The sequence below is a fragment of the Protopterus annectens genome, chromosome 11.part0, assembly GCF_019279795.1.
Source record: "Protopterus annectens isolate FY-2018-M chromosome 11.part0, PAN1.0, whole genome shotgun sequence".
Taxonomy (NCBI): Eukaryota; Metazoa; Chordata; order Ceratodontiformes; family Protopteridae; genus Protopterus; species Protopterus annectens.
The window spans coordinates 147623892-147651541 of record NC_056745.1 but is presented as its reverse complement, the minus strand read 5'-3'; the positions used below and the strand labels follow the sequence as shown (position 1 = coordinate 147651541).

At 42.4% G+C, this 27650-nt stretch overlaps 1 protein-coding gene across 1 annotated transcript in view; it reads right to left on the bottom strand.

The window, feature by feature from the left end:
* Window positions 1-27650, bottom strand: part of AGBL3 (AGBL carboxypeptidase 3) — a 1419881-nt gene that overhangs the window by 1109486 nt on the left and 282745 nt on the right. Inside the window, exon 3 of the mRNA XM_044087180.1 lies at window positions 2399-2459. Within this exon, the coding sequence (XP_043943115.1) occupies window positions 2399-2459 (61 nt within the window). The remainder of the gene's footprint in view (window positions 1-2398; window positions 2460-27650) is intronic.

Here is a 27650-nt window from a genome sequence, read left to right as displayed (position 1 = left end):
GGCCTTCTACAGTGTTATCTCAAACAATCTAAATGCTTACCTGTGCAGTCAATGCAGTCCTCAAGTTCTTTACCAGTAGCCCTAGCTTTTTTGCCTATATGCAGTATATTCCAGTATGTACAATATTCAAATTCTTGTCATAATGCATTCTTCTGCAAAATGGCAACCATGGTGTTGATCGCAGTACAAATGGGGCTTGCAGCACAGATTTATGCTAATGAAGTGCTTTAGGATGATACATACATACATACATAGAAATGTTTCAAGCACGGCCATTAAAGCCCTTCTAGCTTGCCAATATGCCAAAACACTTCTTCCCATAATAAATGTCCAGGCTGTTCTTAAAAATATCTAAACTAGTACTTGCTTTAATGTAATTTGGTAGTCTGTTCCAAGCATCAGCTACTCTGTCAGAGAACCAATTAGTACACTTCCCATTCTATAGAAACTTCTACATAGGTTATCTGACGATTCTCTAGTACTTTTTGATAACCCCAAACATTCCCAGAGGTAGTTGTCCCTAAATGCCCTATATACCTGAATAAGATCTCCTCTTAAATATTTGTAAGAGAGACTGTACAAGTTCAGATATTTTAGTCTTTCATAATAACTTAGATTTTCACATCTATGGATGCCCTTAGTATATCTCAGCTGTACTCTTTCCAGTTTACTCATGCTTGTTTTCTTACAGTATTTCCATATTGTTATTCCATACTCAAGTTTGGGTCTAATGTAACTAACAAACAATGACTTCATTATGTTTGATTTCCTAGACTTTATAAATCTTTTTATACAACCTATAGTTCTATAACTATCATTAGCCAATTGGTTGATATGATTAGAAAAACTCATAGCTGAATCTACCCATATACCCAGGTCCTTAAATGAGTCTAAAGTTTCAATCACTGTGTGCTGTATTAAATATTCAACTTTCAGTTTATGTCTCCCAAATCTAATATGCTTAGTTTTTGATGAATTAACATATCAACATATTATGATCATCAGTGAATTGTGTCTATAACACAATGCATTATCACTCCTAGCCTGGACCTGTTCCTACTTGTTCCAGGCTAGGAGTTGATGTATGGTGTGTACACACACATGCATGGCTCCTGGAAGTGTCACCTTACTGTTGTCTTTTTGCATCACTCTACTAAGCCCCAGTTTCACACTACTGTTAAATGTCCATTGATCTATTCTGCTGCCTATTGCCAAACATCACATGCTGTCCACTACACACAGCTGTGGGCATCAGAATACAATTTTTCTCTCCTCGATTAGAGCTGGAGTGTGCACAAGACCTCAACAGTGAAGCAGGTGAAGAAATATTTTCCACTTCCTGATACATACTGACCAAAGAGAATGCCTGCTGGCAGAGTATGAGAGCCCCGTTTATAAAGCTGTTGACTGGCACCAGCTTGCCAGAGCAGTGAGCAATCCCAAGTGACATCACACAGCAAACATTTTAACTGGTTAGAGAAGACATTCAGTGGGTGGCAAAGGGCTGCTGCCTTGATGCTGTGACCGAAGCTTACGATGCCCAGCACTTTTATGCTTTTCCTTTCTAGGAGACATTCTTACTGACATTTTTGACAGCAATAATTATGTAAAGAATTTACAATATTAAACTTTACACTGTTGTTGAACGTCTAATATTATTTTGCACTGGTGTTCTTTATTTACTGCATGTTGTCATAATGTACTTGCTATTCTTTACATATTGCTAAAAGTTTGTGACAGAAATAATGTCTGTGCCCAGTTCACTTACCTCCAGGAGGATATACAGAATTATTAAGATGCTTATTTAGGTCCACAGTTAAGATGTACCAACAATACCTGGATAACAGCAAGGAGCTCAAAAGCCAAGTAGCAGAAGCTGTCAGGAGATTCAATCACGTTTGTCATCAGGCAAGGCAAAATCCCCACAGCTCCAAACAGGGAGTGGTTCTCCTGCAGTCCCTACTTATGATAACCAACCAGTGTCACCTCACCTTTAGAGTAAAGGCTGAACTCCCTTGTTGCACTCTTTGTTCAATTCATGTAACTTTAAGTTACAGTCAAATATATGATCACTTGTGTTTGTCTGTATGTGCGCAACATTCATATACATATATACATAAATATACACACACACACACACACACACACACACACACACACACACACACACACACACACACACACAGCGCTCCCTACCTACCCCTGCTGTGTAAGATATTATACATTAACAACCTAACACTGAGACTTGCATACATATGCAAAGAAACAACTTTCTGACTGATTCAAACTTGACTGATTCACCCTCCCCTCTAAATGAAATGCTGACACAGAACAAATCATAATGCATGGAATGGTTTGGTTAAGGAAAAAAAACACGAGTAATTTATAGGATACTCACCAGTGCAAAATCCATACTGCTGTAGGTGCCGCCTCATAAACTCATCATACGGTTCTTCATCCTAGAAGGAACATAGCAAATCATTAACAATTCAATGTCAGCAGACATGCATTCATGTCTGGAATGTGAGGTGGTAGTAAATAATTTTTTCTAGTTTCTCCATGCTTCAGCATTCTTTGACTAAACCATAAGAAGAATTGTTTGAATAATATGCAAGTTACTTAAATAACTGACAGATATCACATGCAGCACGTGTCACAGGTTTATACGCTGCTACCATACTTATGGACAAAAAGTTATCAAAAAGCTTAGCCAATTCACTTGTGCACTGGATACAATGTACTAGTATATCAGAACCACAATGTCCCAGCAAACATAGCTATCCAGTCAGTAAGGCTGGCTATGAAAATAGCTGAGAATTGTACTTTCTTTTGTATAAAGGGGGTCTATTCAAAGGAACAGAGATGCTGTGGGATTGGAACCAATCACTCCAGCAAGTGCCGTTAATTCTATAGATGAGGTTAAGGTTTTTAAAATGACTGTGCACAAAAACTCTAATTTATTGTACAATGAATGGCCCTGCACTTTTTGAACAGAAAATTCATAAAGTTAATCAGAGGTCACCCCTTCCGGAGTCTATACAGTATGAAGCAGACTGAAAGGGCTTTTAACCTCCAGAGATAGCAAGCATTATTTAGCGTCTTTCAGGTTAGGCAAGGTGCTAAGACAGGCATACCATAAATGAGGCACAATATTTTACATCAGGTTTAATCAAGGCAGAATATATTGGAATCAAGATGAATACTCAGATAAGCTGTAAGGCAAGAGGACTTTTCACCATGACAGAGACATAGCAGTCAAAAGAGAGCTCTTTATTAAAACAGATACCAAAGTGCTTAATGACCGTTTTTTTTTTTTAAACCAATGACATGCTAAGAAGACAGAAAGTGGTGGCTTTTGTCAAAGGTATCTATGCTGCACTTCTTGGCATTCAGGGTAAGCCCATGCCCTGGTACTCCAGGCTGTGGTCAGATCCAGGATCTACTGAAGAATCTGAGTCTCAGAAAGGGATTTAACAACTGCACCTTATTTGTAGTCATTCACAGACTTACTGAGCTAAAGTTCCTCAACATTAGATTTCACATGAGAATGCTTAGGGTGCAGCCCCATTCCCCTGACTAGAAGAGGTGCATGCTATGTTCATTGTGGGAGTGGTCAGTGAGAAGGTTTTCTATCTAGCAGACAACACTGGGGTTACAGCTTAGATGGGAGAGTTTATTTATGACAACTGCATAGGAGATGGTGTCAAAGGTCTTAGCCAAGTAAAGCTAAGCAATATAGAAGGAAAGACCCTCATCCAGAGCTTCAGTGTCCCTGTTAAAGTTGACCATACTGAGTACACAAGACCTGCCTTTTATGAGCCGTGGATCGTGCAGCGGTAGCGTTGTTGCCTCACAGCAAGAGGTTCTCCCATTTGATTCTCGGCTGGAGCGCCTTCTGTGTGGAGTCTGCATGTCCTCTCCATGGTCAAGTGGTGTTTGAAAGACATGCGTAAATAGGCGTGCCTTCACTGAAGGTTGGGTGTTGAGCTGGCACCTCAGCACCGTAAAAATCTACTGCCAATCATTAGCGAACTGAAGTTCCGCTGTGGCGACCCCTAACCGGGAAAAGCAGAAAGAAGAAGAACAGATATATATATATATATATATATATATATATGGGTCTACTGTATATAATCGAAAACTCACTTTTTCAAAAATAAACAGTAGACCCACAGTTACACGAAAGTGCACTTAAGCAAAAGTGCACTTCCGTGATCATCGGTTCAATGAACCAATAAAAAACAGTGAAACATTGTTTTGCAGAGGGGCAAGCCCCCCTGCACCCCCCCATGTGGAGGGCTGTGCCCCCACACCCCCCTACTTAAATATACCAACTCCAAGATCACACTACAGTGGGGCAACACATAAATTCCCTTTCCCCACTGTAGTGTGCTTCAGCACCTGTGTTCCTTAATGGTTCGTTGAATCGTGCGGAAGTGCACTTTCGCTTAAGTGCACTTTCGCGTAACCGAGAATTCACTGTTCGTTTTTGAACAAGTGGATTTTCAGTGTTTTTCAGTAGATCCATATATATATATATATATATATATATATATATATATATATATATAAAACACACATATATATAAATTCATAGCAGAACACACAATAAAAATGTTATTCAAGAATCAGACATATATTTTAATGAATTTAGTCATTTCGGATCTACTATCTCAGAAGAACTGGACCTGGCAGACAGCTAGCAGTAGCTAAAGCACTTGGTGGTATTAGTTAGGCCTAAGTACAGTAGCATGATGAATAGATGACATAAAAGGATGGCGGAACAGGATATAAACACTGCAGTGCAGAAAGTTTCAAGTAGAAATCTCAAGGGAAAATGTGTTAACTGGACTAAATCAAAGTGCTATGATAAAGATACTAAAAATTACAACCAAAAACGACTACATCAGATGTGCATAGATAGTAGTACCAAAAACAAGAAGTAGCTAAGGCATAATTTCTAATGCATAAAACTTAACTCATACTGGGAGGCCATGATCTTTGCGAGTATAGCCAACTGTGGAACACCCTCCCATTGAGCAACAAGAAAAACAGTAACTTCCTAATTTTTATAACTAACACAAATACATACCTGAAACAGTCTGGGATCTGTTCATAACTTTTAGTTATGTACTTACCATAACGATAGATGTATGTGATCCATCTCGCCTACATTCATTACTGACGGGCTCGGAGCCGAGAGTCGGCTCTGACTCGGCCACTATAACTAGCACGAAGTCTCTCATTGGCTGGGCTAACCCTGTATCCCAGGATGCATCACGCCCAAACCCCCAGATCTTGTTTGCCCCAATATTATTTTCCCACATACACCACACCACAAGGATATATATGTAAGAGGAGAGAAAAAATAATATCCTCAGAGGAATCAGAATACAAGTTTCCTCCAAGTCCAACAGGTAGGGGGAAGGAGGGCAGGTACGTAAGAATGTAGGCGAGATGGATCACATACATCTATCGTTATGGTAAGTACATAACTAAAAGATGTAATGTGATCCTATCTCACCTACATTCATTATTGACGGGACAGCATCCCTAGCACCTAAATCCTGGGAGGCTCACTGGAAAACACTCCTGAGCACTGTGGAACCAAAGGAAGCCCGACCTCTAGAGGCCATGTCCAGTTTGTAATGAGAAATAAAGGTATGTGGAAAAGTCCAAGTAGCCGCTGCACATATCTCATCTATGGAGAGTCTACCATGAAAGGCCACTGAAGTTGACATAGCCCTGGTAGAATGCGCCTTAACTGGAAAGGGAAGATCCTTACCCGCTAATGCATAAATAAATGAGATGCAGTCTCTAATCCACTTAGCTATGGTGCCCTTAGTTACAGATCTGCCAATTCTATTGTCCGAAAAGGACACAAACAACTGATCTGATTTCCTCTCCTGTTGTGTCCTATCTAAATAAAACCTCAGTTGTCTATGCACATCCAACTGGTGAAATTTGTATTCCGCTTTGTTGGAAAACCGTGGAAAAAAGACCGGAAGCTCAATAGACTGGTGGAGACAAAGGGCAGAAGAGACCTTAGGGAGAAAAGAAGGATTAAGTTTCAGAGATACTCTGTCTTTATGAAAAATTAAATAAGGAGGTTTAATAGAAAGGGCTTGAAGCTCCAATACTCTTCTGGCTGAAGTTATGGCTACCAAGAAGGCAGTCTTCCATGACAGAAATTTCAATTCGCAGGAGGCTGCCGGCTCAAAGAGAGAAGACGTCAAAGCTCTGAGCACCACATCTAAATCCCATGGCAAGACGGGTTGCGAAACCGGAGGGCGAAGCAACCAGGCTCCTTTCAGAAAGGCTTTACACAGCTTATGACCCATGAGGGAAGGCTCATGTGCAACATAATAATTGGAGATTGCTGCCAACTGAACCTTTATAGTGGAGGCAGCTGAGCCCTGTCTAAAGAGTGTTGCTAAGAAATATAACACCGCCGACACCGGGGCTGTAAGGGGATCAAGATCACGTTGATGAGCCCAAATTGCAAATCTCTTCCATTTACTAGAGTATATTTTCCTAGTAGACTTGTGGGAGGAAGACAGAATATGTACTACTTCCGGGGTAAAGATATGCTGTCTGACTAAGGTCGGAAGTGGAGGAGCCAGGCAGCGAGCTTGAGTGTTCATAGGGATGGATGGAGCTGTCCTGACTGATGAGTCAATAGGTCTGGAGCTGGGTCCAGAATCCAAGGACCATCCACCGCATACTTCCAAAGGAAGGGGAACCAAACTTGACGGGGCCAGTGTGGTGCAATCAAAATCATCTTGCTTCCCAAGCAGGTAGTTTTCTGAATCACTCTTGTTAGAAGAGGGACTGGCGGGAAGGCGTAGAGCAGACCGGAGGGCCAATTGTGGACTAGAGCATCCCTGGGTGACTCCCCCTGTGGGGGGATCAGAGTGAAAAAATTGCTGCACTTTGCATTCAGGGGGCTGGCAAAGAGGTCGCAGCAGGGAAGGCCCCACTTGGAGAAGATCTGAGCAGCCACTCTGTCGTTCAGGGACCACTCGTGAGGCATCAGAATAGCTCTGCTCAGCCTGTCTGCTATCACATTGGACTTCCCCGGAATGTGCATTGCCACTAGAAAGTGCTGGGAAGCGATCGCCCAATTCCACACTCTCATGGCCTCCCTGCAAAAGGGGTAGGACTTGGTTCCTCCCTGCTTGTTCAGATACCAGACAACCGACATATTGTCGGAAAGAATCACAATAGTTCCCCTGGGAAGAGAGCTGTGAAGTGCCTGCAATGCTAGAAGCACCGCTCTCATCTCTAGAACATTGATATGCAAATGAACCTCGTGGTCTTGCCATGTACCTGGGACCGTCTCGCCCAGATAATGCCCCCCCACCATATCTGGGAGGCGTCCGTGGTTACTGTGGCAATAGGGGACGGGGGGCTCAAGGGTCTCCCTTGATCCAGATTGGACGAAAGAAGCCACCACTGTAGATCCTGCCAGCATCTCTCTGTGATGAGAATCGGATGGGACAAGGGGCGTTCCTGATATGATCACTGGACCGAAAGGAGCCACTGAAGTATTCGCATGTGTAACCTGGCTAGTGGAACTAGGAGAATGGTAGCCGCCATTGATCCCAACAACTGGAGAACCACCCTGACTTGGGCTTTTCCCTGGGGTAGTAAAGCCAGGACTTGGGCCTTTAACACTTTTATTCTCTCTGTCGGTAGGAAAGCTCTCATCTCTACAGAGTCTAGCTCTGCGCCAATAAAGGCAACACGCTGTGATGGCAGCAATACAGACTTTGCCCAATTGAATGAAATCCCTAGAAGATGGCCCAATTTGACAGTAGCTCTCGTGGCTTGAACAAGTAGATGCCTGGTGGGAGCAGTGAGGAGCCAGTCATCTAGATAAGGAAACACCTGGAATCCTAGACATCTCAGGTGAGATGTCACCACTGCCAGACACTTGGTGAACACCCTGGGGGCTGTGGTGAGAACAAAGGGCAGGGCCCGGAATTGAAAATGACTGGCTTCCAGCTGGAAGCGTAAATTATTCCTGGAAGCCTTGTTTATCTTGATGTGATAATAGGCATCCTTGATATCGAGGGAGCACATCCATACTCCTTTTTCCAGCAATGGAAAAATGGATTGCAAAGTGACCATTCGGAACTTGGACTTCTTTACAAAGCGGTTTAGACAGCTGAGATCCAGAATGGGTCTCAAGTCCCCTGTTCTTTTTGGCACCAAAAATAACCTTGAGTAAGTTCCTAATCCGACCTGGTCTGCGGGGACTGGTTGGATGACTCCTTTTTCTAGCAGCTTTGAGACCTCTATTGCTGCCTGATCCCGTTGACTGGGTGGAACGTCCAGGAATTTTCTTGACGGCGGGGGGGACGAATAAAGGGAATGGTGTAACCTCCGGTGATGATACGAAGCACCCACGATCCTGAGTGATGGACTCCCAGGCCTGAAGATGCTCCGAAAAACGACCCCCAACTGGCTCCGGAGACGCACAGTCAGGTGATTCCTCAGGGACGTTGGTAGGAGGAACCACGAAAGGACTCACAGTCTCCTGTATTGCGGGGGCCTCCACCACCTTTAGGGCGATGCCTTCCATTAAAATTCCCCCCTCCTCTGCCCCTGGAGGGGGGGGTCACTTTGATGGGCAGGGGAAGACTTTTGAGACTTTCTGAACCACATTTTCCCTCCCCTCTGAGCCTTGGGATAAGGTCTAGTGGGAAGCGAAAAACGGGCCCCAACTGCAGACAAAGTCTTACCCTCCTGCTCACATCTAGTGAGGGTGTCTTTCACTTTGGGTCCAAAAAGGGAGGACCCGTCGAATGGGGCGTCCGTGAAAGAAGACTTGAAAGCCTCCGCAAAATGACACAAGCGCATCCAAGCTTGCCTCCTAAGGGCTACGCCCGAAATCGCTGCTCTACCCGCCCCACGGCTGCATAAGATATGAGCCTCATGGACAAGTTGATGATGGAAGAAAGGGTAGACAGCTGGGCGTTAACAGACTGGGCCAACGCCTCAGGCAAGTTACCCGACAGGGTATCTCCCAACTCCTTTACGAGATCCTTTTGGAGCCGCATAAAATGACACAAGTAATTCAGCGACCGCAATGTAAAGGTCGCTGAAGACAGGGTATGCTTCCCATACCTATCCATACTCCTAGACTCCTTATTAGGAGGATGGATGGAAGTAGAAGCCTCTGCCACGTCCTGCTGGGTGGCAGACACCACCACCATAGCATCCACAGGTACTCCCTTGGTCAAAAATTATTTTCCAGGAGGCGCAGATAAGAACTTATTGGGGCGGCTAGGAACTGGCTCCACAGAGTCAGGGTGTTCCCACACCCTTCGACAAATAAGATCCAATAATTCATCGAAGGATGGAGACACCCAGGAGGTGGAAGGCTGGGCTCCGAAGGCCTTGAGGAAGACCGACTCCTCCTCAGAAGGGTTTTTGGATGGCCAGTCACCCCGCTGTCTCAAGATCTCCAGGATATCGGAGAATGAGACATCATCAGAGGATGACTTCGGGGACCCTTCTGCATCATCGAGGTCTGTGTCCGAGGTGACAGACTCATCTGGGGAGTCTACGTGCTTCCTCTTACACAACTTCTTCCTGGGAGGCTCTTCAGGCTCAGACTCTGAAGGGCCCTCAGAAAGTATGGGACCACACATGGAGGTATCCTCAGGCCTAGGAGCCCCACTGTCCAGAGATAGGGGGGCACCAGAAGCTCTAGTCGCAGCATCTAGGGAAGGAGTTGCTGATTCACGTGAAGTCACTATGGACTTGGCCAGTGCGCTCCTCATAGCCTCAAAGGCAGGTCCACCAGAATCGGATGAAAAACCCGCCTCCGAGACCATGACCAGAGTTGGGGTACCCCTAGCTGAAGCACCAAGGGGAAGACTCGGAGCCGCAGTCTGAAGCCCCAATGTATCCCCCTCGGGTTCGACTGAGGACACCTGAGTACCGAAACCTGTAGAAGGAATGGAAAAGGTTAGAGCCAATGTCAGATCCGAAAGACTAGCAGGAGGTTTCGGAGCCGACCCAGGGACTTCACTCAATTCGGCAGACTCTGGCTCCGATGACACCGAGGTTGTCGGAGGAGGAAGAAATGGAACCAATATAGTAGCTGGCTCTCGAGCCGACTGGGCTGGAGCTGAAAATAATTTAGTAAACACTGGCGACTGGAGGAGCCTCTGGACCACCCTATCGACATCCAAATCCGAGAGCCTGGAGGACTTGGAGGAGACAGACGGGGGTCGAGAAACCTTCTCTGTCAGAACCGAGACAAGACTGGGGAACGGCTCCGAATTGGCTCCAAAAGGATCAGAGCCGAAGCAAGCTCAAGAACCACCGCAACCTCCTTTGGCGTCCACGACCGTGGAGTCAAAGAAGCTGATCCCGCAACAGACAATACTTCCTGTGGCTCCGAGACCAGTGGAGCCAAGGAAAGAGACATAGCCTTGGACAGTGCTTCCTGTGGCTCCGAGACCAGTGGAGCCGAGGAAGGAGATGTAGTTTTAGACCTTTTCTCCAGAGGCTCCGATGAACTAGTCGGAGCCGGAGACTTCATTTTAGACTTGGACCTGGATTTCTCAGAGGGAGGAGAGGACGCCAAAGTTTCCTCAAAGGAGGGTTTAATCAAACCCTTGAGGATAAGTTTATTTTTTCTCTCCTGTAAAACCCTGGCAGAGAAAGCATGACAGACACTGCAGGATTCCTGCAAGTGTATGGCACCGAAACAATATACACAGATGGCGTGGCCATCAGTCAGCGACATCTTATACTCACATTTGGCGCATTTTTTAAAGCCAGATGGCTTATGTTCTTTTGGTTCCTTGCCCGACATAAGGAACACAATCCACAAGCAGCAACAATATTTCGAATTTACACAATAAATCACACGACGCACACTCAGCAACACAAGGTAGGGAGGGAGGAAAGGGCTCTAACTTAAATGCCCGAACACTAACAACACACGATAGGGCAAAGGCCCTCTAACTTAAACGGGCCTAGCCCGCCAAACAGAAGGATTAACCAACAACAACGCAACCAGTCACAACAATGGATACAACAGACAACATAGCTATTAGAATAGCTTTTTTTGGTATAATAAACTCGAAGCTATAAGTTCAAAAACAAAAGAGAGGGTACCTAGCCACAGCCAAGTCGAGACCACGTCGTTACTCTAGGAGCAGCAAACGAGATCTGGGGGTTTGGGTGTGATGCATCCTGGGATACAGGGTTAGCCCAGCCAATGAGAGACTTTGTGCTAGTTATAGTGGCCGAGTCGGAGCCAACTCTCGGCTCCGCGCCCGTCAGTAATGAATGTAGGTGAGATAGGATCACATTACATCCACTGATTCCTGGTTATCCTACCCATCAGCATTTCAGCCTATCTTACCAGCATTTCGATCGCTCTATTAAAGACATACAAAATAACTAGGAAAATATGCTAATACCTTAAATTGAAGAACAGGCTAACACAGAAAGCCTCTGGCTAGCAAAGTTCACAGATGACTGCAAACTAAGAGCCATAGTCAAGTCCCCAAATGATGTGGACATCCTACAGAAGGGCCTCGCTGAGACAGATGCCTGGTGTCAGAGCCATGGCCTCAAGCTCAATGCCAAAAAGTACAGTGTCACTCCCTTTGGTAAAAACTGTGTACCCATGAACTACCACATAGGCAGCAATCTACTTAACACCGAATGTGTGATAAAAGACCTTGGGACCCAGGTGGACAGTAGTCTCTCCTCTGACAGTCACATCACCACAGTAGTCAGGAAGTCCTTCTACGTGGCACACCTCATCATAAAAGGGTTCTCATCCAGGAAAAAAAGAGGTCACTGTTCCCCTCTACTCAACAATCAATAGATCCATTATAGAGTACAACACCCCTTTTGAAATGAACCTCACAAGACATCTGCAGCAGCTGGAAAGGCCAAGGAAGTACCTCACAAAGAGGATTACTGGCCTCAAACAAATGCCCTCCACTGACCGCCTCAAAAAGCTGCAGCTTTACTATGTAGCATATTGCCTACTCCGAGGTGATCTCTGCCTAACATATAAAGCTATGTCAAACCCAGAGCTGTTGGACATGCTACACCTAAAGAAATCCCAATCGCTCCAAGCTACACGCTCTAGGGACCTAAACCTTGTCACCACAATAAACAGGATATGCTGGAGGGATAGATTCCTGTCCCAGAGACTTCTCATATTCTGGAACAGGCTACCCATCTATGTCAAGCAAAGCTCTTCATTAGCACTCTTCAAGAAAAATCTTGATGAGTGGATGGGAAATAGGAAATGCACCCCGGGGATCACTTCTGTGTCTGCTTGACAGTGGCACAGGAAAATAACTTTCTTGGGTGGTGTAAGCCAGGGAACCTTGTTGGCTAGGCTTACGTAGGCCCTTGGGCCGATAGCCTAGTACCTACCTATGAATCTACCTATGAAAATGTAAGTTCTTTTTGAGGTCTACTGACTGTACAGAGAAACACCCAAAGAAAGGAATTCTGTATAAGTATAGTCTGATCATGTCTATACTTTGACATCCTATAGTGAAATGTTTATGATTGAAATAAGTACTAATAAGTGACTGTACCATTTAATTTATCTCCTGTTGTATTGTATAATGTGTCATTTTTTTACTGCATTGCTACTTCTATTTTCATGCTACCAGGATTGCTGTACTTTAATGTTCTTAATTGTGATATTTTGCTAATGTGTTATACTCTACATGATGTCTGTCTAGGAAAGTTATGTATAAATGTGCAGCTTTGCTTCTTGGGCATCCACTGAAAAGGGATTCCTACTCAGGAGTTTCCTGGAAAACAAAAGAAAGCAAGAAAATAAACGGATAAATAAAATAAATTTCTTGGTCAGCTGAATGTGATTTCTGTAGGTAACAGAAAAGTATAGCTGCGTAAATGGAACTTACCATGACAGTAGATGTCTAATTGATCACTGCTGTAGTAGCCTAAGTTATGTGAGTTATATCCTTCCAAGGATATGACAGACCAGAGACTTCTAAGATGGCTGCACACTGATCAACAGCTTAATTTCAGCTTGCCCAGTGTGAAAAATTAAACTGACAGATTGGGGCTAGTATTTCTTCATTTTAGTAAAATTCAGTTACTGGCTAGTAAGTACACTACCTGGATGCTAGCAAAGAAACAACTTAAAGAGCCTGAATGAAAATCAACTAGAAAAGGTGAAGAGAAAATACTGACTGGGAAGAATCCTGCACCTGTTCAGCAAAAAGCAGTTTAAGCTCCAGCTTTGGTACAACAGATGAGTTCCAGTAAATTGGGGGAAAAATAAATCAGATGTACTCAGAGCTGATTAAAATAAATGAAACAGTGTTGGGGGAAAAATAAACCAGTTGTACTCAGAGCTGATTAAAATAAACAGTGAAGGAGTATATCAACTCACATAACAAAAGGATAGACAAAATGGAAGAAGCTTTAAGCAGCTATTCAGATGAACTGATAAAATTCTCAAGCAGTGCTGTTACAAAAAAAATGGTAGAGTTAGAGGAAAGAACATGCAGAGAAAACACAAGATTTTCTGCAGTTTCAGAGACACTAAAAGGAACAGACTATTAATTTTACCAAACCACAAGTAAGCAGGCTGTGTTAACTGAAAGGGCACATCAAATGTACGCTTCAGACCTGACCATGAGAAAGCAGCTAAAACCTGTATTAGTACAGATGCAATCATACCAGAAGTTGTTGATCCTGACAAATCTGTGGCAGAAGGGCAAATTATTAAAAACTGGATACAGCAGTATGTTTGTTGTAAATGATTATTCACTGTACATCAGGCAGAAGAGAAGCAAATTTATCCTGGCAATCAGGAAATGCTGAAAGGCAGGTGTGACATTCAAGCTGCTGTATGCAGATGTATTCAGAATGTTTTTTTTTTCCTAGAGGACTGAACACAATTTTTGATGCACAACAAGCTAAGGTAGAAATACGGAATGTTTGTGCAACAAAAAGTGTGCCATAAAACTGCAGATGACACTGCATCTCACTCTTCTGGCAATAAAGCTCATAGAGCAACTTTGCCAATGAAACTTCTTCCAATGTTCCAAATGAAAATGCTCGACAGACAGAATGAAAGCACAGGGGTTGACTACAAAAAATCAGGAGTACCTTGGACATGAATCAGATTCTAGTGATGGAAAATGAAGATAAACAGAAAGAAGACCAGCAACACTGAAATTAGTGAATAAATGTGAGCTTCTAAAGCATAAATCACATTTGTGAAATATGGCTTTACAAGAAAAAGTGGCCAAGACTGGACTTGTACTGACTTTGTTAAGCCTTGTGGGTGGACTGAAAAACATATACCTCACTTCATGTCATGAATGTTTAAAAGATCACTAAAAAACAAAATAAACTTACTTAGCAGTTACTGAATGGTATTTGTATAAAGCATTTCATGATATACTGTGCATATAGTTTTTACGATTTGTTACTTATTTTGTACTATATTTTTCAAACATTATTATGTAACATGCATATTAGGAACTTATCTTCTATATAATGTATGTTCAACTTTATTGCTTGCTTTATATTTGCTTACTTTCTTCTTTTATTGTATCCACAAACTGTACTCCTGTGTGATTGTCTTAGTTAACCAACTGCAACCAATGTTGATCTGTAATTCTGTTTAAATTGTAATTTAGAGCTTTTCTTCTCAGGCCTCCACTGAAAATGGGCTCATACCCAGTCTGACTTTCCCAGTAAACCAATGTCAAATAAATAAAAAATTATATGAATTACATTTTATATAGTAAAGCAGATTTGTATTAGTAATCACTTTTCAGTGATTGCTGTATGTGATAAAGATACCAAAGTACAAAAGTACTTTTTTATTTTAAGAAATGCAGGCATTACAATTTAAAAAGAGAAGAAAGGCTGGACAAAAGCATGTGACGCATGCAATAATTTTGGTCTGTTGGGTGGGGTGTAAACATGGAATGATTATAATATATGTAGAGTTATGATGTTTTAACTTACTTTTGCATATGTGCACATCTGGATTAATGCCACTGGCTTAATCTAAGAACAAGGCTTTTGTGAAAGAATGTGGGTTTGAAAAAAAAGAAAACATGGTGAATGCATTTTCCCTTTTGCAAATAAATGGTCTGTGTGAGGCGAGAAGTCAGCAGCTGAGGATAGCTGTACATTCTTGTTCTTATGTTTCCATTGAGACATGCTGACTATAGATGCAGGTAATAAACCATGAGAGTGAACACTGTTGAGGGAAATGTAAAATTAAATTGTACATGAGCAAGCAGTTCAGTAAAAAAAAATCAATGTCTGAAATTACTGAAAGTGAATAAGAAATAGCTTCCCAATGTATTTACTACAGCAAAATATAATTTAGTTTTATTTAAAAATAGCAGGTGCACTTTTTCTTAAGGCTACAAGTTAATGTTTTCTGAAAGCATACAAGCAGTTTTTCACATCTGGGAAGAGAATAGAGATAAAAAAGGATGGCCAGTAGGTTAGGTAATGCCTGTGGGGTGCAGTTGCTGATTTAGGACAATTGTTCCTATCAGGAGGGTTAAACTTCATTATTTGAAGATATACATAGTTTTGCATATTTGTTTTAAGTTAAAAGGTTATGAGAGTGTTCTGGGGGTGTGTTTGGTTTTGTTTGGGTGTTTCATTGGGTCTATATTATAGCATCGAACATTTAGGTTGTTGAAGACCTAAATGTCAACCCCTAAACGTCGAAAGCTACAAACCGCGAATGGCCAATAACGCAAATGTGTTTTACAGGGAAAAATTTGCTTGGCCGGCGGAAAACGAAACAAAACATACTTTCAAACCCTAAGCAAGTGGGAGGCTATGCCCCCCCACACCCAAATGTGGGGGGCACCCCGTAACTAAATATACTAACTATCGCTCTACATCAGGGAAAAGGGCAAATTCTCGATCACGGCCAAGCAAAAATTTCCCTGTAAAAAAACTTGTGTAATTGGCCGTTCACTTTCACCATTTAGGGGTTCACATTTAGGTGTTCGACAAGTTAATGTTCGATGCTATAATATAGACCTTTTTCATTAAAACAAAAAACCTTGAAATGTGAAATTAAGCTTCCAAACATTAGTGGGTGCATGTAACACAAATGCTGGAAGCGTTTAAAAATTCTATTTGCATAAATAAATGTATAATACAGGCGTGTGTTTTTAAATGAAAGAAAAACACTGTAAAATGTGAACTTCAATTGCCCCCTTGCTGTAAAGAAGAACTAAGTCAAGCCTTTCAAATGTGTCTTTTGAAATTGAAATGATTTTATGACATTCTTTGATCTTTAAAGTTGGTTCCAGTCAGGCTGGCTGAAGACATTCCGTCTATTGTGTTAACTAAGGACTAATTGCTAGAGTGTATATGTGAAATGCCTTTTAGTGTTGTATTCTCCTGTGCAGGTGTTAGCTTGCTAAACAATGCAGTTTCTATTAGCCTGGGAACTCAGAGCAGGTGTCAAGATGATGCAACATGAATACTGGGAAAACCTAAGTGTCAACATGATGTAATCTGGGGAGGACCCAGAGACATGTTTGTTAGTGATGTTTTATAAACTATGTCTCAGACAGAGACTTGAAGCATTTTGATCTTGGATATCTAACTTACCAGCACTCTGCCTATGCTCACATGTACGTTTCTAGCACTGTGACTTCTTGTAGGGATAGTTAAAGCTAGTAAAGATTAATTAGGTATTTTTCTTTGAAATCAGACCTGTCCTACTGTATTATTTTAAGTTTCTGTGTGATCTCTGAACTCTTAGATATCACTGTGGTGCAGTAATTTTGTCTTGTGTTTTAATTATTTATTATGAAATATTTTTAAAACCTTCTACCTGTGGCTGTTTTGTGTAGAGAGAAGCTCTAGAATACACTGCATATTTATAGAGGTTATTGTAATAGAACACTCTAAAGTAAGCCTTGCCTGTTAGTCATACTACCATTGGATATTAATATTGCACAGTAATAATTGGACACCCTTTTAATGGCCTTTTAGCAGCTATTATTAACTGGGTGGTGGCAGTAATTACTACTGTACAGTCTAGGTAAAGGGGCAGAGCTGGAGAATCTCTGTCAGCCTTTCCCTGGAGTGTCTGTGAAGTTGTATAAATACTTATCTCAAAGTGTGCGTGTGTTGTGTCAGCTACTTGGCAGGGACACGGAGCACTGGTTGGACAGAGAGGGTACTGGAGGTTCTAGCTTGCCCAATTAGGCTGAGACCTGGACCCTATAGCTGTGCCAGTGGGGAGTCTTATTGGGGATCTGGTGAGCAAGGGCGCAGCCAGCCCCAGACTGACTGTGATCTCTGTGTGCACTTAAGGGAAATTGTACTTTATTGTATGTATTAGTTATCCTTTCCTCTTCTATGAGACAACCTCCCTGGTGTTAGTGGTGAGGATTGAGGCTCCTTGATTGCTGGGCCAGGGCACGGTCGTCACATCATGTACAAAACAGGTGGGGATAATAACATCTCATCATAATGGCTACATTACATTTCAAGAATAATATGAAGAAGAAGACACATGTACTCACAAAAAGGTAAGAGTACTGAATTACATTAAGAAATGCACATTGCAAATAGCAATGCTACAGGAGACACATTTGGAAAGAGATGAGCATGTGAATTTCATAAAGAAAGAGGAGTACTTATACTAATTGCTAGAGATATCGAGCATGTTAGGGATATTAAAAATGTACATCTTGAAAGCCCTCTGGCTCTCCATTTTAGGGACTTTCATAATAGTGATGCTTCTGTGTTGAGAGGTTGTATTTTGGAGCAAGTAGTTTTACATATGCAGGATGGAGTTAGTTTAAAAGACAAACTGTTACATAAAAAAACTGTGTATATTTTAAAATACAATGTTCTGGCTCCTAAGGGGTTAAACACGAAATGTAATTGGAAGTATGTAATTAATTGTTAATTATTTTATTGTGAAGACTATTTAATTTGTGAGTAATAATGTTTTTTGTACTCCAGTGAGGGCAATTTGGCCGAGGCGCTAGAGAGATTAATAAAGCTTCTTGGAATATTGCCTGTAGCTGCTCCTTGTGGTATTTAACCATATTAAAAAGTGTCTGCTTTGACACTTGGCTGTCCTTTTCTCTTACCTTCATTGGAGAGAAAAAGCTGATTGACTTTCATGAATTACTGGGTTCTGTCCAAGTATCTGAGTTGCCAGTGGACATTGAAAGTATGAAGTAGTATTGCCCAATTGTTTTTGGGTTCTGGAAAAAAGTTAGGAGATGAATGTGTAAGCTCAAGGTAAACTCTGAAACTACTTTAGGCATAAAAGAAGGATTTGTTCTCAAAGAAAACTTCTCCTTGCCAAAAATCAGGTAGGGTTGACTCACTGTTACTCGGCTATCCCTTCTTGCAGAAGTCTGACCAATGAGTAATACAGTCTTCAATGTTAAGACCCTTAAGGCAGCCTGATGAGCTAATGGAAGAAGACAGCTTTTCAAGCTCAAAGTTAAGGAGGAACCACCATTTTCTAGGTGGGCAAAAGTAAAAGCCACTTTCAAAAACTGCTCAACTTGAGGACAGAAAGAAAGGAGGACCCAATGGCAAGCAAGTAGAACTGACTGATAAATGAATCTTGAATGAAGATTAAGAAAGGCCAGAGCTCAATAACTCAAACAAATAATCAAAAATCAGAGACAACCAGGTCTCAAAAGGGTCCAATTTTTTGGAATGGTTCCAACTAGGAAATATTTTCCACTTACACATATGATTTCCTAGTAACATTTTTGTCCTTCTATAGTACCTGCTGTATGTCTACAGAAAAAAAGGTGCCTAAAAGGTATCAATTCTATTGTCCAGGCAGTCATCTGAATAATTTTCAGTCTGGGGGTGTTACCAAAACCCCCTGCCCTTTGTGATTAAATCCAGTCCATTGGGAAGCTTGCAGCAACTGCATTTGGCAAGACTCAAAAGAAGGGTCAGCCACTGTTAGCTGGGCCAAAAGGGAGTTACCACTACTATAGTTGAAGAATCCTTATAAATCTTGAGAAGAAAAGTGTAAAGGCACAGAGGAATATTCCTGTCCAGGGGAATTAGAATGCATCTGTCTTCCAGGCTTGTCTGCAAGTAATCCTGAGGAGAATTTCTTTAAATGTCTCTTTCAAAGAGAGGTAAACAGATTTACTTGAGGTTTTCCCCATAACTGTATCAATGTATCAAGTCCTGGAGACCCCTGGGTGCACTTTCCATTTATCAGGGCCTGCCCTGGTCTTGGTTAGCCTGTCTGCTACAATGCTGTTCTCTGACAGAATGTAAAAAAACAGGAGTCAAACTGCTAATTTGCTGCCAGGCTATCACAGCAAGGCTGCAAAAGGTAGAAGATAGGGAGTCTCCGATTCATGTACCACATTAATGTGGTGTTTTTTTCCCAATGTGCTGTTATTTGTAATCATCTGCAGAGGTCCCAGAAAAATAGATGATTCAAGGTTTTCAAAGCATTTATTATTGCCATCATCTCTGACTTTGATGTGCTTCTATCTGTCCTCATTTTTCCACAGATGTTGCATTTTCCCTCCTTTTGATGCAGCCCTTCAGGCAAAGTCTGAACAGCAGGTGGAAGGGAGAGGGGAGAGGATTTAGGGAGAACTGGTCCACCCATCACAGTAGCTCCTTCTTATAAACCCCAGAAATCAGGTCTGAAAATATAAGGGAGTTGATGCTGAGTATAGACTGATCTGAGGAACCACTGAATTTTCTTCATATGACGTCTGACCAAGGGAATCGTGAAAATCATAGAGACCATGAAACCCAGAATCTTGAAAAATTCTTTCACAGATACCACAGATTTATTGGAAAAGCTCAGGAAGATCTCTTGGTGCATCTCTTCTTTCTCTGTTTAATGAAAAGCTCTTCCCAGGGCAGAAACTAGCAGGCATCTCAGAAAAACTATTCTGTGAGAAGAAATGAGAGAAGATTTTTGTGAGTTCACTTGAAACCCTAGACTGAGCAAACATTTCTGAACACTTGTCAAGGACTCTGGACAACTGGAAAAAGTCTGCAAATACAAGATGATTGTCCAAATATGGAAAATGTGAATGCCTTGAAGTCTGCAATAAAAGAACTGGAGCCAGATACTTTGCCAATACCCTTACAGCAGTAAATAATCCAAAGGTATGACAGAGAACTGACAGTTGGAGGTACAATAGTTAAGGTCTTTACCTCACAGATACAAAAACATGGTACAGGGTTTGATCTTAACCTCTGGTTATTGGCTAGGATTACAACAGTCTGTAGACTGATAACCTAGTATTGACCTATGAACTTATAAGATGCATAAAATCATAAGAAACATGCAAAATGCTTGACAAATGGGAATGTGAGGGTAAGCATGCTTTAAATAAAGAAGTTATGTCTTACCATAACGTTCCATCTGTATTGTTGATCCTTGTTCAGTCATTATGCATGGGTATTGGTTCCAACCTCGGAACAGAGCCGGCCATTTTCCAAGCTCGCGTCAGCCTCAAACTCTCGAGCTAAACTCTTACCCATAATCCCCCTTCTCCCTGTTACCTCAGATTGAGTTTGCAAGTCAAAAGAAGGTAGAGGCCACCTCTGGTCAAATAACCTAAGAGAACCGGAAGGTGAGATCCACTAGAAGCCACAGGAGGGGGAAGGAGGGAGGGTCGTAATGACTGAATGAGGATCAACAATACAGATGGAATGTTATAGTAAGACATAACTTCTTTATCTGATATTGTTAATCCTCGTTCATTCCTTACGCATGGGACAGAGTCCCCAGCTACCTCTATTCCTGGGAGGCTCTCATGGAAGGACATTCCTGAGCACCATAGAACCGAAAGATGCTCTTCCCCGGGAGGCCAAATCCAATTTGTAATGATTGATGAAGGTATGAGGCATAGCCCAAGTTGCAGCTGCACAGATGTCATGTCATGGTCTGGCATGGAAGGCAGCAGAAGTTGCCACCGACCTTGTTGAATAAGCTTTCATGTTAGTAGGCAACGAGATGTTACGTTGTTTATAAATGAAGGTCACACAGTCCTTCAACCATCTAGCTAATGTGACCTTAGCAACAGCAAATCCTAATCTAGGTCCAGAAAAGACCAAAAATAACAGTCAGAGTTATGAAAGGGTTTAGTCCTGTTTAAGTAAAAACGGATTTGCCTGTGGATATCTAGGGTATGTAGGCAATACTCTCCTCTGTTTGAATGATTGGGAATAAAACTGGCAATTCAATGGCTTGATTAATGGACATTTCAGAGATCACTTTAGGCAGAAAAGATGGATTAGTTCTCAGAGACACTATCTCTATGAAAAATCAAGTATGGACTCTTGATACATAAAGCTTGAAGCTCAGAAATACATCTGGCAGAAGTAATGGCAACCAAAAACAAGGTTTTCCATGACGAATACTTGAGGTCTCAAGAAGAGGCTTGTTCGAAAGGTGACATTGTCAGAGCTTGTAGAACTAATGATAAATCCCACGGTTGAATAGGTTCTCTAAAAAGTGGCTTCAGATGATTCAACACCTTTTATGAAGGTCTTGCACAATTTATGGGACATGAGAGAGGAATCTTGGACACCCTCATAAAAATTAGAAATTACAGCCAAATGAACTCTAATGGTAGAGGCCGACAGACCCGATTGAAAAAGGTTGGCCAGATAGTCTAGTATTATCAACACTGCTGCTGAAAAGGGGTCTACTTGTTTATCTTTCAGCCAATGGGTAAATCTTTTCCACTTGCTCAGATAAGTAATTCTAGTGGAAGACTTATGAGAAGCAATGAGACTATCACGTACTGGTAAAGAAAGATCATTCTGCTTGGCAATCAAGGGAATTGGAGTAGCCAAGTCATGAGCTTCAGGCTGTTCAAGTTGGGATGAATCAGATTATCTGGATGTGAGATCAACTCCGGTGTTGGATGGAGAATCCATGGTCGACCTAGTAGGCGAGGTCAAAGGAAGGGGAACCAAATCTGTCGAGGCCAATATGGTGCTATGAGGATCACCTTGCTCTTCAACTGATGGTCTTTCTTCAGAAACTGGGGAATGAGGGGAAAAGGTGGGAATGCATAAAGAAGACCAGAGGGCCAATCATGGACTAGAGGGTCCCTGGGTGACTGTCCCAGAGGGGAAATCAGGGCGAAGTAGTTGCTGCATTTGTAGTTCATCAGGGATGCAAAGAGGTCGCAGCAAGGACAGCCCCAGCGGTGGAAGATCTCTGCCGCTATCAAGGGATTCAGGGACCACTCGTGAGGTTGAAGAATGCACCTGCTGAGTCTGTTTGCTATCACGTTGGACCTCCCGGGAATGTGCATTGCTAGAAGAAAATGGTTGGTAGCCATCGTCCACTGCCATATCCTCATGGCCTCATGACAAAGGGGGTAAGATTGGGTTCCACCTTGCTTGTTGATGTACCAGATCACCGCCATGTTGTCTGATTGACTCGCAATTGTCCCAGATGGCAGCAGGGGATGGAATGCTTGCAACGCCAGAAGCACTGCCCTCAGCTCTAGAACATTTATATGCAGATGGGCCTCCAGTTTGGACCAAGTGCCTTGGACTGTCCGTCCCTGACATAGCCCCCCCACCCCATCAGGGAGGTGTCCATGGTCAGTGTGGCCCTGGGTTGCTGGGGAGGAGAAGGGGTGAGACTATTGTGATGGATTGTGAGTCATCCACCAATTTAAATCCTGTTTGCACCTGTGGGTTACTCGAATCATGGCTGAAAGAGGGTGCTGAAAAGGATACCATTGGGTGAACAGTAGCCAATGTAGAAGCCTCATGTGAAACCTGGCCAGGGGAACAATGGTGATGGAGGCTGCCATGGAACCCAACAGCTGTACAACTGAGTGAGCCGTGGATTTTTTCCTTGAAAGGATTGGAATTAGTTTTGGCTTTATCCTTAGAATTCTGTGCTCTGGACTAGCAGCTCTGCAGTATTTTGTATCCAAGATAACCCCTATGAATTCTGTCGACTGAGATGGGGTGAGATTGGATTTTTTCCAGTTTATGGTTAGGCCTAGTCTTTGAGCAGCGAGGAGGGAGTATGCCAGGGCTTTTTCCAGTAGATGTCTGGTGGGGGCGGAAATGAGCCAGTCGTCTAGGTATGTAAACACCTGGAATCCTTAAAGTCGCAAGTGAGCTGTGACAACTGCCATGCACTTTGTGAATACTCTGTGGGCTGTAGAGAGTCCGAAGGGCAGTACTCTGAACTGGTAGTGACTGGCTCCCGCACGGAAGCACAGAAATCTTTTTGATGACCTGTCCACTTTTATGTGGTAGTATGCATCTTGGAGATCTATCGAGCACATCCAATTGCCTTTTTCCAAAAGCAGGAGGATAGACTGTATTGTGACCATCCAGAAATTTTGTACTCTCACAAACTTGTTTAATACACTGAGATCCAAAATTGGTCTCCAGTCCCCGGTTTTCTTTGGCACCAAAAATAGTCTTGAGTAGAATCCGGATCCTATCTGGTCTGGAGGGACTATTTGGATGACCCTCTTTCTTAGCAGCTTTTCTATCTCTAGTGCTGCTTCTTCCCTTTGACTGGGTGGAACATCGGGAAGGTTTTTTTGAAGGGGCGGGACAAAGATCGAAGGGGATACGATAACCTCTGGTTATAATCCTTTGTACCCAAGAATCGGTGGTAATGGTTAGCCAGGCAGAAGGGTACAAGGAGAAACATCCCCCAACCACCTCCAGAGGAAAGGAGTTGGGCCACTCTTCAGGAGCGCTGGTAGGATTGACCAGGGAAAGAAGCCCTGGAAAGTACAGTTGTGTACACTTACCATAAATGTAGATATTTGAGTGTATTCACTGTTGCAGTCATTACATTTGGATAATCTGCTGGCAGGTTGCCCTCAGTCGGCCTGAATTCCAAAGTCTTGGGTCCTGTGTCGGTTGCTGTCTCCTCTTCCATGACGTCAGGTCGTCAGGGGTATAAAACATGCAGCCGACGCCAGTGTCTTTAGTTTTTCTTGCCCCCGATGTTAGGTGCCCCCAAAAAGGTAGCAATATTATATATATATATATATATATATATATATATATATATATATATATATATATATATATATATATATATATATATATATATATATATACTTCAATATAAACTTTACCTTCATCTACAAGCAAATACACCACATAGGTTGTAGAAGATAGAGAAGGAAAGATAAACTGCAGAATGACAGGGGGATGGTAGGAGGGTTACCTGGACTGCAAAAGTGAATACACTCGAACATCTACATTTATGGTAAGTGTACACAACTGTACTATGTTTTTCGAGTTTCACTGTTGCAGTAATTACATTTGGGTAGAATCCCAAAGCTATGGTTGGGAGGCTGGAGCTAAACAGCATTAGGTGCGGCTATAAGGACCTGCAGAACTGCAGTGGCAAAGCCTGCCCTGGACTTAGAGTAGAGAGGCAAATGGTAATGCTTTGTAAAGGTGTGAACCGAACTCCAAGTTGCAGCCTCTAGAATATCTTTGGTTGGTACTCCTCTGAGAAAGGCTGCTGAAGTAGCTGCAGCTCTGGTGGAATGAGACCTAATGCCCTTACTGTTGTAAGTAGCAGAAACGGATGCAGTGGCTTATCCACTTTGAAATTGTCTGCTTTGAGATAGCCTTTGCTTCTGATCCTGCAGCATATGACACTAGTAATTGCTCAGTTTTTCTTAGAGCTTTTGTCCTGCTCAAGTAGAATCTTAGCTGCCAGTGTACGTCCAAAGAATGCAGAATTCTCTCCCCTTTGTTCTGCAGATTTGGATAAAAAGTTGGCAGATGAATTGTTTGGTTAAGAGCCACAATGGAAACCACCTTAGGCATAAAAGTAGGATTTGTCCTCAGAGACACCCTGTCTGGGTAAAAAATGATAAAAGGCTCTACAGCCATGAGGGCCTGTAGCTCTGAAACTCTTCTTGTTGAAGTAATTGCTAGTAGCAGAGCTGTCTTCCATGATAAGAACTTTATATCAGCAGTAGCGGCTGGTTCAAATAGAGGCAGGGTGAGCTTTTCCAACACATAATTGAGGTCCCATGCAGGTAATGGTGATCTTCTAGGAGGCCTTAGGTTTTTGGCTCCTCTAAGATACCGCTTTAGTAAAGGATGAGAAAAGATTGGTGGCTCTGTATTGTAATGAGCTGAAATGGCAGAGGCATGGATTTTGATTGATGAGAAAGATAGGCCTTTGTCAAGCATCTCAGTTAAGTATTGTAATATCTGAGGAATATGTGGTTCTGCTGTATCAGTTCCTTGTGCTTGATTCCAAGCACAAAATCTCTTCCATTTGTCAGCATAAGATTTTCTAGTACTAGGCCTTCTGGCTTCCAAAATAACATCCATCACAGCTTTACTAAGAGGTGTCATTCGTATGATTACATGATTAGCCATGCTGCCAGGTTTAGTCTGTAGTTGATTGTGCAGGATCTGACTGTTTTGCTGGGACAGTAGTTGTGGTCTTTGAGGCAAGGTCCAAGCTGGGTATTGAGACAAGTTCCTTAGGATTGGGTACCAGTATTGGCGGGGCCAGTCCGAGGCAATTAATATCATCTTTGGCTTCTCTTGCCTGACTTTTAGGAGGACCTTGGGTATAAGAGGCAGAGGAGGGAAGGTGTAAACTGACAGGTTTTTCCAACTGAAAGATAGGGCATCCACTTTCCATGCTTGTCTGTGATAAGTCCTTTTGCAGTATCTTTTCAATTGATAATTTTGAAGAGAGGCAAATAGATCTATGTCTGGGCTCCCCCATTTCTTTGTTATCATGCTGAATACCTGTGGATTTAGTTTCCACTCATGGGGATCCATAAGGTTTTTGCTTAAATCGTCTGCCAGAGTGTTCTGTTTTCCTAGCAGGAACTGAGATTGAAGATTTATTTGGTAGGTCAAAGCTATGTCCCACAGTGCCATGGCTAATCTGCAAAAGGGGTATGAATGTGTGCCCCCTTGCTTGTTTATATACCATATGACTGTGGTGTTGTCCGTCTTTATCAGTAGTTGTCCTGGATGAAGTAAGTCCTTGAAGGCTGTTAGGGCATTTTGAACAGCTAGCATCTCTTTCTGGTTGATATGTAGATGCATTTGATTTGGTGCCCATATCCCCTGAATGCATCTTCCTGCCATGTGGGCCTCCCAGGCATAATCTGATGAGTCTGTTGTTAAGGTTTGGCTGGCAAGGGGTAGAGTGAAGGGCCGTCCCATGTTTTGGTGACAGGCCTTTGCCCACCATAGAAATTCCTGTTGCAGGCAGGGAATGAGAGGAATCATTGTTTCCAGACTGTGCGAATGTTGACTCCATAAACTTTTTAGATACCATTGAAGTTTCCTCATATGCAGTCTTGCATATGGAATTAGTAGGATGCAGGATGCCATGAAGCCCAGAGCCTGCAGAATATGTCTTGCAGAAGACTGGGTTTTTGTTGTCATCAGTTTGAAGTAAGTAGTCAGTTGCCTTTGTTTGTCTGGTGTGAGGTAAGCCACCTGGGCAGTTGTATGCAAGCTTGCAACCAGGAATGTTATCTTTTGAGAGGGTACCAGTTATGATTACTTTTCGTTTATTGTGTACCCTAGGCATGCTAGAAGCCTTTTCACAAATGCCAGGTGTCATAGAAGAGTGTCTTTGTTCTCTGCTTGAATGAGACAGTCGTCCAAGTAAGGATATATTTGAATACTTCTTTGTCTGCAAAATGCAATTACTGGTGCCAGGCACTTTGTAAAGATCCTGGGCGCAGTAGATAAGCCAAAGGGCAGTGCAGAGAATTGGTAATGCATTAAGCCAGCCTTGAATCTGAGGTATCTTCTGCATGACTGTCTTATTGGGGCATGCAGGTATGCCTCTTTTAAGTCTAAAGTCACTAGCCAAGAATTCTTGCCCAGCATGGGCAGAAGTTGTTGCAAGGTGAGCATTCTGAAGTTTGGAATGTCCAGGTATGTGTTTAAGATCGATAAATCCAGTATTGGTCACCAGGCCTTGTCCTTTCTGGGTACCAAGAACAGTCTTGAGTAAAAACCTTGTCCTTTTTCTGTTCTGGTACTGTCTGAATGGCCGTTATGGAAAAAGACAAACTGCAGAAAAATCCAAAAATCACACAAAGAATGTTGAGAACAAAACACTTTATAACGCAAAGCTTTCGGGAATAACCCTTTCTCAATACTGAATACAGACATACAAAAAGCAACTGCTTTTATACAAGCCAAAAGATCATGTGACTGCAGCCAAAGTCACATGACATATTCAAAAATACATATCAAAAAGCTGTATACAATTACTAAGGACATTTAAAAACTTATATAAAAAGTGTGTAAAAAAATATATACACACAAACACATACACATATGATACATATATCTACCTCAACTATCTAAATGCAAAAGTACAAAAAGAATAAAAATAATAAAATAATCATTTCATATGGCGTTGCAATCCAACAAGGATAGGTTTAATACTGACTGTGCTGTTAATGCCAGGAGGGCTATCAGCTCCCAAACGTACTATCCACTGATACTCTTTAGTCTCAAGAAGGTTATTAATATCACCATGTCTGCTAGAAGGAACAACCAGGTCTATAACCCTAAACCTAAAAGTATGCCCGTCTCCATGGGTCTCAATATGTTTAAATAAAGCATTCTGAGCACACTGCCTC